Source organism: Leptopilina heterotoma, unplaced genomic scaffold, assembly GCF_015476425.1.
Source record: "Leptopilina heterotoma isolate Lh14 unplaced genomic scaffold, ASM1547642v1 Lhet_24, whole genome shotgun sequence".
Lineage (NCBI taxonomy): Eukaryota > Metazoa > Arthropoda > Insecta > Hymenoptera > Figitidae > Leptopilina > Leptopilina heterotoma.
In genome coordinates, this window is record NW_025110956.1 from 1,938,014 (window position 1) to 1,949,215 (window position 11,202).

Sequence of the window (11,202 nt, forward strand, 5' to 3'; positions counted from 1 at the left end):
ATTAATTTTCATTTTTATTCAATTTACACTTGAAGATTATTCATTAAAATTTTTGAGATTTCAATTTTACATAAAAAATTTTCAATTAAAATTCTTTAAAAGTTAATTATTTCAAAAATTGTAATAAATTTGAGTAAATTTTAGTTATTTTTAAAGTAAATTTTTCTAATTTTTATAAAAAAAAATTGCCTTTTAAAATAGTAAAAATAATAATTATTATTGTAATAAAGTAGCGTTGTAATAAAAATTTTGATTAAAAATTTAAAGAAAGTTACACAACACGGAAAAAGATAAGAAAAATATCAATAAAATTAACAGAAAAATGATTTTAATGAAAATTGATTTTAACTAGTGACCTGATGATGGTGGCGAACCAGACCACCGAAATGTCGTCTATTTTAAAAAGTTAATGATTTCGCAATAATTGGAATTATTCGAGGAATTATTATCGTTAGAAAATACTTTTTAGTGTGAATTTTAGTGTTAACACTAGACAACATTTTTTAAATTCATGCTTTTTTATGCTCAAGCATAAAATTTCTAGGAGATACTTATGTTTGATAACTTCAAAAATTAATTTTGAAAAATATTTAAACCTAAATTTAAAAAATTGGTTTTAATGAGTAAAAAGAAGTCAAATTATAACAAGAGTTTTGTATCAAAGTCGTTTTTAGATATTAAAATAAAACAACTCGTCGCTTGGGTGGTAAAACATCCCATTTCGGGAAAGTGTTTAAAACATACAATTTCGTAAAAGTTTTTAAAAACACACCACTCTAGCCAGAGCCTTGAAAATTTTCATGGCTTTGCTCTGGCTGTTTTTAAAAGCTTTTTTAAAATGGTTTTTTTATTTGCAAAATTATCAAACCCACGGTTCGGAAACCATTCAAGAATATTACATTGGAAATTACAAAATTCAAAGACTGTTTTTTGAATAAAATATGAATAATAAAATCAAATGAAAGTAATCATCATCGAGGAAGGAGAAACCTATTGTTGAGCGTGGAATAGACAAAGCAAAAAAATAGTTATCTTGAAAAAATTCTTAGTATTTTGAAATTAATTAAGAATAGTAAGTATGCAGAGTCAATAGAGGAGTTAATCAATTTAAAAATAAGTATGAATTTATTTCTCAAACAGATTAAGTAAATTAAAGCCTTTATTTATATAGTTTTTAATAATCGAAACCTGTTTTCCGAAATACCGAACAAAACCCTTTTTAGATTTTTCTAAAAACCCTTAAAAATACAAATGTTTGAATAAAACATAAAATATATGCTTTAAAAAGATTAGAAGTACTTTTTAATGCTGTTTATCTAAATTAAGATTTGAGGATATTTCATAGTTTATATATTTATGGTCCATATCAACGTAAAGATATTGATGCTTCGGAAAAAAATGTAAAGAAGATTTTTGAAATATCTTTCATTTCAGAAAGATAGTAGAAGATATATCCTGATAGAGGAACAGATTATAAGCAACTGTGTTTAAGATTTAATGTCCTGTCCTTGGAGGAAAGGCGCAAACTTTCAAGAATTATATTTTTGTTCAAACTTATTAAAGGTTTTATTGACTCTGAATTTTTATCCAAGATGTTTTAATTTTATGTTCTCCAGTTTTATCGACAAAATAATGTATTTTGCTTTCATATTCCTACTATCATTCAGGGATGAGAAAGTTTATTTCAGCTATAATCAAACTGTTGTATTAACCCATTTTATTTATTACGATAAAACAGTTTTGTTGATTCAAATAAAAATTTGATTCATTTTAACATTTAACAAATTTTTTAACATTTATTAAAATGAATCAAATTTTTATTAACCAAATGGTTACCCTAAAGAAAATTTTTATTAAAAGAGGTTTATTGTGTTTAACCAAATTTTAACATTATTCTTATATTTAATTCATTGCTTTCATTTATCATTATTTCTGTTCTTGATTTTAAAACTATGTAAATAATTTATATTGACCTTTGGAATTTTAACCAATCAAAACAGATAAAATTTTTAATTTATTAAGAGTATCAATATCCATAATTTATGGAAAAGTTTATTTTCAATTAATTCCTCATTCTCTCCTATGTGTCTAATATTTCTCGTCATAAACCAAAACTAAGAAGTATAACACGTTAACGAAAGTAAAAAAATATTGGGACATCCTAATGTGGCGAAATATAAAAAATTAACATTAGAAATTTATATTTTATTTTCATATATTATCTTCATTAAAGCTAAATTGAATAATGTATAATTATTATTTAACTAAATTTTTGTCAAATTGATAACAATTATATTTTATGAAATTTTCATATTGCACTATTTTCATTTATCAGAATATTCGAATTCACAAATTGTCATAAAAAGTAATTAGCATCTAACATAATTTACTTCTTTATTATATATTTAGTAATGAGTTAGGTAAGTATACAGAAATAGAAAACTCCCTTTATTGAGCTACAAAGATTAATAGAAAAAAGTAAACGAAAAGTGAGTATGTCTATAATCATAATGGAGTGTTTAATATTGCTGGTGTAAATTAACAGAGCTTATAGCTATTAATTACAGCTTAGCTGCAACAACATGATTTTAAAGAATATTTGTTTGCCTCAATGTTTATTTATTTGCAATTACATCTAGTAGCGTTTATTTTTAACCAAAACATAAACTTACAAAAAATTCATTATTAAAACAGTAAAACAAGAAATAAAAAAAAATTATTATATTAATTTGAAATAATTATTAACAAAATATGCAAAAAATATTTAATATGAAATAATATGACATTAATGAGAAATTAATAAAAAATATTCACTATAATAAAACCAAAAGAAAAGCAAAAATTAATTAAAGTGGTAAATATCACGAGAAAACAAATTTTGGAAACAATGAAAACAAAAGAAAGAAAAATAATAAAATGAATACATTCAGACAAGTGGTTCTTAATACAATAAAACTTTGGCTACAACGCAACGTCTCGAGAAATATAAATTATTCCCTCATTCAGGAAGTCTATCAAAAATAATACACTGAACAACGAGAAATTACAAACAAAAATAAATATAAAAAATTAGTATCATAAAAGCAATAAATTTAAAATTAAAATATCAAAACTTACAAATAATTAAAATTAAAAAAGAAATTTAAGTTGGGCATATATAAAAACACAAATAAAATTACAATAAATTAAGAAATTTAAGAATAACAAAATACAGAAATTAAAGATATGAATAAAAAATTGAAAGTGAAAAGAAAGATTAACAATAGAATTGTAAATAAACATACAAAAAAGAGAGGTAATAATCAATTACATTAATAATAATGGTCACAAACAGTTCATCAATATTTCCTGACAATTTACTGACATATTGAAAATTTGCAATTAGAATTCTTCAAAAGTTGATTTTAAAAATTCTAACAAAATAATTTTTAAAAAAAATTAATTATTTTCAATTAAATTTTACAAAATTTCAATTATTTAAAGTCTTTTTAATTGTATATTTCGAAAATTTAAATAGAAAAATGATTCAAAAATAATTTTTGAAAGATTTGTTTACTATTTTTCGCACTATAAAAATCGAAATGAGTTACATTTAATACTAAAAAATATGATATTTTGTTGCAATATTTGGAAGAAAAAGACGAAAGGGTCGCAATTTTTTAAAATACGTCGAAAAAAATCTCAATTTTCTAAATTTCTCTGACAAAAAATTTAATTTTACTGACATTTCCCTAACTTTACTAACATCTGGCCACCCTGAATTACTATTAAAAATTATTGATGTTCAAGTCTTCATTACATCAAAAATATTCAGTAAAAACTGGTTTCAAATTTTGTACTTTTTGAAATTTTATCTTAACACTTTAAAATAATTATTTTGTAATAAAAAATTAAGCAATTGGTACATATATTATATTGAGGAAGCTAAAATGATCATGAAATGAACAATTTATCTTTAAAAATTTTCAGATTCATAAAATCTCATATTTAGAAAAAAAATTCTCTTCTAATATCCTCTCAAAACAAAAGTATTTCACTTGAATGTACATAAAACATTTCGACGCCTCCCGTTCATATAATGCTTATAGAAAAACAAATGCAAGATCATTCTTATTCAATTTTTAGTGCAAAACAATTCTTATTAAAGTTTCCGTGCAATAAAATGCTTATTCAAAATTCTATGCGAAAAAGTACAATCTGAAATTAGCTTACACTATGAATTTTATGAAATTTTCATTTCAATATAATTTTTAATTACAATTGCTAAAAAAATATTTCTTAATACGTAAGAGAGAATCCATGTTTAAAGTTTCTTATAATAATAGATACGCACTGAAATTCTCAGATATTTAATTGTAATTTAATATTAAAAGGAAGATTTAGGGTTACATTTTTTGTTCTGTCAGTGGCAATTGTTTTGCTCACAATTTTGAATAAGACTTTTTTTGCACGGAAAATCGAATAAGAATTATGTTGCACCAAAAAGTGAATAAGAATGATCTTGCATTCGCTTTTTAATAAGCATTATATGAACGGGGTTTTATTTTTTAAAGGTTAATAATAAAACAAAACAAAACAATTTTTTGTGATAATTATTCAAATAATTGTTTAAACATTTTTGAATTAATAAAAATTAATTAGTAATATAAATAGGAAAACTCTGACTTAAAGTTTTAAATTTATTTAACATAACATTGCTTTTTAAAAATAAATTATTTTAATAAGTAAATTGATATGAAGAGTTGACTACTTTGTACAATAATATTATTGGAATTTCACCAGAAACATTCTTTAATTCTGAATGTAAGAATTTTACACTAATTGACCAATTATTTAATATTCTTAAATTCTGTCATACTCTCATTCGCAAGAAAAATGTAGAAAAATAATAAAAAAATTTAGTTAAAAAATTTTTTTTTCTTTTTAGAAGATCTACAAATTATTAAGAAATTTCTTCACATTTGTGTTGTTAAACATACACAAAATTTATCAACATCTGTTGCAGTTAAGAATTGAAATACAAATTTGCCAATAATTAAGTCAATAACCTGACAATAATTTTGATAAATTTAAATAAATTATAAATTAATTTTGGTATTTTCAAGAACCTTAATTACTTTTGTCGATTGGGGTATACAAAAGTTCCAAAAAACAGTTCCAAGAGATTAGTTTCAAGGATGGTTTATTCCAAAAGAAAAGTTCCAATGTAAGTTAAATAAAAGATCCAAAAAGAGTAAAAGTATCTAAAAATGTAAATTGTGACCAATAATTGCTTTTAAGTACTTAAGGATTTCATCGTTTTGAATGTAATCTTCATAGTTTGAGACTATATTAAATATTCCGTCTTCAATACGTCGTTGTTGATTTGTTCTATTTTTCTTAACTTTCTGTCCAAGAGTGAGTTAGCCTCCGAGTGTTTATAATATAAAAATTCATCAATTTCCAAATAAACTGTTCTACCTTTTTTATTATTTAAGCTATTTTATTTATCACGAAATATTATTTTATCACTTTGAATTTTAAATTTAATTTAAGCTGTACTAAAAATTTATCAAGAAATATTATTTATTTACTTCGAATTTGATGTAAAAATATCTTTTTTTAACAACTGAATTATATAAAAGTGAAATTAGAAAAGTATTGGTTCCCATTTTTTTGTTTTATTCTTTGTTTCATTTTTTGGAACAAATAATTATTTTGGAAAAAATGTCCTTTAGGAAAAATAAGTTTTTGAAACTTTTGGTACTAGTACTTTTGACTCCCTACATGATCCACAAGTTTTGAACGTTCAAATGAACGAAACACTTTTTATTACAAATATTTTTATAAATAACTGTTCGCAATAAAAATTAAAAACTTAAATTTTACACTTAGAAACTTTATAGTTCATTTTTTTATATCAACAAAAAATTGTTGTAATAAATATTTAAATTAAAGAAGAAATAAATAAATTTCGTTCATTTGAACGTTCAGAACTTTGGGATCATCTCCCTACCCTTTTGTCAAATACTGTATTTGTTAATTGTGACCTAAGGTTCAAATAATTACAAGAAAGCTCTTTGTTAATAGAATTATTTTTCTATTTCATTGGCGAATGCATTTCCGCTGTGAACACAGCTCATCAGAACTAAATTATAAAGAAAAAAAATTAACAAAAAGGAGACAATTTTTTTTTACCTTTAATGCAATCGGTAACTTTTAAAAATACTTATACAAAAAAAATATTTTATTTATTTGAATGTTAAACATTTTTAAAATAAGACAGAATGATTTTTTGTTAAGATCGATTATTCGAGGCAAGATTCAGAATCTGAATCATTTCATACGATTTATCAAAATTGATCTAATCATTATTTTTATTACTATATAGTTTTTCCTTCTTTTTTTATAAAAATTATTTCCACTTAATAATAAGGGTAAATGATTTGAAATCAAGTCTTTAAAAAGTAGACTTTTAGTAATTTTGCCTATTTCAATTGAAATGCATTTCTTAACCACCCTATTGTGTAAAGAATCGTCACCTCTCATGTTCCGCAAAAGCACCGATAACGCTCTTTAAAATTAAAGTTGTACTGATATCATTCAACTTTAATTTTTAATATTATTTAAAGTTTGTAAATAAAATTTTCTGTCCTACAAGAATTTAATAATCTTTGCTGTTTCAATTCAATTATTATCATTTCTGAAATGTAATTATAACTTTTTTCCCGATAAGAGAAACACAATTTGCAAGAACATATTCTGTAAATGTGGAAAGTCGTTTACTCATTTAAATTAGTGTGAATTAAAGTGCTGGCTAAATAAAATTTGTTAATTGTAGGTGTTGTATGTGAGTAATGTTTTATAAATATATTGCAATAATAATAATAATAATTTTATGAGATTAGTTTTGAAATGAAAAAATCTTACCATTGCCTTTTTCGAACAGAGTCGAATAAAATGTCCTTTCTTCTCGTCATCTCCTTCCTAGTTGAAATATCAAAGAATCCTTGAAAATCCTAGAGCACTTTATATACAACTAAAATAATAAATCTACAAGAAATCCAGAATCGATGAATCGATTCTTGTTAAAATGGCGGGAACTGGCGGCGTCAGGCGGGACGCGCGCACGTAAACTTTGTTACACTCAAGTTCTATAACATTTATGTAACACGGTTACGGAATAGCTACAAATGTTCTACAACAGTTATGTCACCAGGATAACAGTTACAGAACGTGTGTGTTAATTAGAGAGTCAGGTGGCGCAATCGTTCCCAACAAGTGTACAAGGGAGTTTGAAAGCGAGTAGAACACCCAGAAAAACGTCGTACTCTCACAGTTGATACCACTTTCTGTCCTTGTACTTGAGCATCAATCCATGAGCTGATGTGGAGAATCCCTCGGCCTCGTTCATCATGCGCGCCGTCCGCTCCTCGAGTTCGCCGAGCCTCTCGCCCCTCTCCATGACCATCTGGTGGGCCTTGGCCACGTCGCTGGTGGCAGTCGACGCCCTCTCGCGCAGGTTCTCCACACTGGCGTTGGGGCCCACCATGTGCTTCACCAGGGACTTGGAGGCCCTGCCGCTGGACTCGCCGAACAGCTCCTCGCGGTCCAGGCTCTTGGACCCGCCGCCGAAGAGTCCCTTGAAGAAGCTCTCCTTCGGCTGCTCCGGCATCTCCTGGGGCAGGAACAGGTCCCCCACCATGTCGATGATCTCGCCGCAGTAGTCGCTGGAGACGGTGAACTCCTGGATCTCGGAGGGCGACGACAGGTACAGGCCGTGCCCCCGGTTGCTGAAGCAGAGGGTCTTGACGATCCTGAAATTCAGCAGTGGTAGAAAATCTACATCTATGAGAAGTCTTAAGCTCGGCAGACTGTAGCTAGTCACGTGGCCGTTGGAGACGTAGCAGACGAGGCAGACGCTGTCCTTGAGGGACGTGATCTCCGCCTTGACGACGTGGTTCGGGGCGGCCAGCTGCTGGCCGTAGACACAGTTCTGCGAGGGAAGAGCGATGACCTTGGCCTGTTTCTCCGAAGCTATCACAACGAACTGCCTGTCTTCAAATCCTGGGCTCGCGAACGAGGGGAGCCTGGAGTTGGCCAGGTTGCCCCGACTCTTGCTCCGGTCCCGAATGCTCTCCGTATTGTCATCCTTCCAGGAGTCGTACGAGTAGGGCATCAACGCTCCGTTGCAGTCCAGAAACGACATCGTCAAGATGGTCCCTTTCAGCTTGAAGGTCGTGCCTCCTAGTTTGGAAGTAGGAATAATCACAGGTTGTGCGAGTCTCTCACCTGAGGTAGGCATGTTGAACATGACGGGCTGCACGGAGCCCAGAGTCGTGCCAATCCAAAGAGTCGGTAAGGCAATGGAATCTTTTTTCGTGTAGGAATCGGCAAATATAAGGCAGCTGATGGTTTCGTGGGAAATGTTCTCCAGGGACGACATACTGGAACTCGGCGAGCGCTGCAGCGAGCTCTCGAGTCGATCTGCCTCTGTTTTGTTTTCCGGGAAGACTGAGAAGTTGACCTGATTCTGATCGGCACTGGGGCTCCGGATCCGATCGTCGAGTTTGTCGTCCTGCTTCTTGGGACTGCGGAGAATGCGACTCGAGTCCGACATACCGAGTTCACTGGTACTCACCACGAGGAGGGTCACTTTCTGTACAATGTCGATGACAACGAGGCCCGACTCGTTGCCGTAGGAGAGCAGACCGTAGGAGGAGTTTAGGCTCAAGGCTGAGATGTACTCGGTCTGCTCTCCGTCCGGCCCGAGGGTCACACAAATGATGCTGGCCTGGAAGCCAGGGGCGCGCTTCTGCAGTCCGGTTTTCACTCTCAAGGGTCCGTCGCCGTCCCGTCTGTCGTCCGACGGGGGGTTTTCTTTCACTGGGGACCCCATGTACACTCCGGACTCGAGGGCCGGGTCCTTCTCTTCCGAGAAGCTTACGTCTAAAATCACAACCTCCGAGGTACTCTCGACTTTCTTAAACTTGAACAAAATCACGTGTCTGCCCACGGTGGCCGCGGCCAGCTTGCGGCTCTCGGGGCAGAGGAATATCATCTGGATGGCGAGCGGGTCCTCCTCGCCCTCTATGCTCCGGGACTTGCTCTTCTCGAACAACTTGGATGTCTTGAGCTTGTAGAGGACCTGCAGCGTGCCGGCCGAGGCGTCCCAGAACTTGATGCTGCCGTCCGCGTGTCCGGTGAGGATGATCTCGCTGTAGCTGCTGGAGTTGGGCTTCCACTCGCCGCCGCAGATGGGCCAGTCCTTCTCGCTGAAGCCGCTGCGCTTCTGGTACTTGGACCCGACGGAGTAGAAGGCAGGCACGAGGTCCGGGGGGCAGTCGGCAAAGTACGCGCAACAGGTGACGGCGGACTCGTGGATGTCCATGGGGTAGGGGTTCTCGATGCAGGGGAATCCGGGGCTCTGGAGGTCGATGACGACAAAGTCGCTCTGCAGGAGCACGGCCACGGCGTAGGGCTCCTGGCAGTCGGTGGCCCAGGGGCTCTCGCAGAGGGTGACGAAGTCGACGACGTTGTGCTCCATCTCGAGGACCGTGGTGGTCTTGCCCTGGATGACGGTGATGCTGGGCGTGCGGCCGGTGGTCTCGACGGGCAGGCCGCCCGCGAACACGATGAAGGACTCGCCGGCCCTGGAGATCTTCCACTCGACCTTCTGGATGGTGCGGCAGGGCTCGGGCTCGCCGTCCTTGAGCACCTTGGCGTGGGGGAAGGTGAGCGTCGTGGGCTTGGCCTGGCGCAGGGCCCAGGTGGAGAGCGAGCCGTCGGTGTGGCTGCACATGAACTGCTTGCCCTCGTAGTGCCAGGAGATGGAGCGCAGCGGCTTGTCGGTCTGGCAGCGGAAGTCGGCCGCCTTGGCCTTGAGGTCCCAGGACACGACCTGGCCCGTCTCGAAGCCGACGAGGATCTTGCCCAGGTCGAGCGGGTGGTCGCTGAGGTGGACGACGGCGCCGGGGTGCGTCTTCCGCGTGACTTCGATGGCCTTGTTCCAGTTGACGACGTAGCCGGAGATGACGAAGGTCTCCACGTGGAGGATGTGGATGTTGCCGCGCTCGGTGCCGATGTAGAGCCACTTGCTCTGGAGCGGGAGGAGCATGCAGGTTATGCGCTCGCGCTGGAACTTGAGGCTCTGCACCACCTGGGGAATCTTCTGCCGCAGGCTCCAGAGGTGGAGGCCATCGTCCGCCGTGGCCGAGATGAGCGAGCCCTCGTTCACGATGAACTGGAGCTGCGTCACGGCCGCACAGCTGTCGTGCGACACGCTGATGTCGACGCCGGGCCGGCCCAGGATCTGCACGGAGCCCGACCTGGTGCCGATGGCGAGCAGCCTCTGCACGGGGTCGAAGGCGAGGGCGGTCGGCTGGTAGGGGAAGCCATGCTTGAATGTTTTTTTGACTTGGAAATTCTCCGCCCGCAGGTTCTCGACAATTTCCTGCTCGGGTTTCGTCTGCTGAGCGACCGACGAACGAAAGCCATCGAGTACTGATTTAAATGTAAACTTTTTCATTTCGTCGACGGACACTTGTCCTCTTTCGACGAAAACCACATCCGCAGGTGTAAATAACTGGATCTGTCATTCGCGCTGCGACACTGAACCGAGGGGAGCGAGAAACGCGGAGAACTAACGCACTTGTTTCAAACAATATTGACAACTATCACGTACCCCGCTGCACTGAACTCCACAAGCGATGACATCTTTCCATTGCCTTGAAAAATATTGTCACCTATACGTCATGCTATGCCATGACAATGAGCACTGGAAGGTGCGTTTGCAACAAGCGAGGGACAGATTCTCACTACTCCTGGTGGGGATGGATTGCGCTTGTGTCGGGACATTGATTTTAGCGGGAACGTTTCGAATCAAGAAACACGTCTTGAATTAGACAAACAACTTGATCATTTTTCAATTTTAAATACATTTAAATTCACTTATTATTCACTTGTTATTCACTTGTTATTTACTTGTTATTCACTTATTACTCACTGCGCGCAAACATTCCGACTCTCAATAATTATCATAAACCTTTCGTCTCGAGAAAACCACTTTCCACTTTTCCACCTTTATCGCAAACAATTATCGCGTAATTATACCTAAATTATTTGTCCACTATAAATAAAAGCTTCATTTCAATTTTTAAGGCCTAAACACTTGCAGAAATTTTTACTCTCATTTATTCAAAAATTTGCAATTTTTTATTTTCC

At 35.0% G+C, this 11,202-nt stretch overlaps 1 protein-coding gene across 2 annotated transcripts in view; it reads right to left on the minus strand.

The window, feature by feature from the left end:
• LOC122502961 (syntaxin-binding protein 5) overlaps positions 1 to 11,090 on the minus strand; it is a 44,012-nt gene extending 32,922 nt beyond the window's left edge. For both annotated transcript variants that reach the window (XM_043613320.1, XM_043613319.1), the window contains exon 1: positions 6,910 to 11,090. In XM_043613320.1, the coding sequence (XP_043469255.1) occupies positions 7,313 to 10,507 (3,195 nt within the window). In that variant the 5' untranslated portion in view covers positions 10,508 to 11,090 and the 3' untranslated portion in view covers positions 6,910 to 7,312. The remainder of the gene's footprint in view (positions 1 to 6,909) is intronic.
• Positions 11,091 to 11,202: the final 112 nt, after the last annotated feature.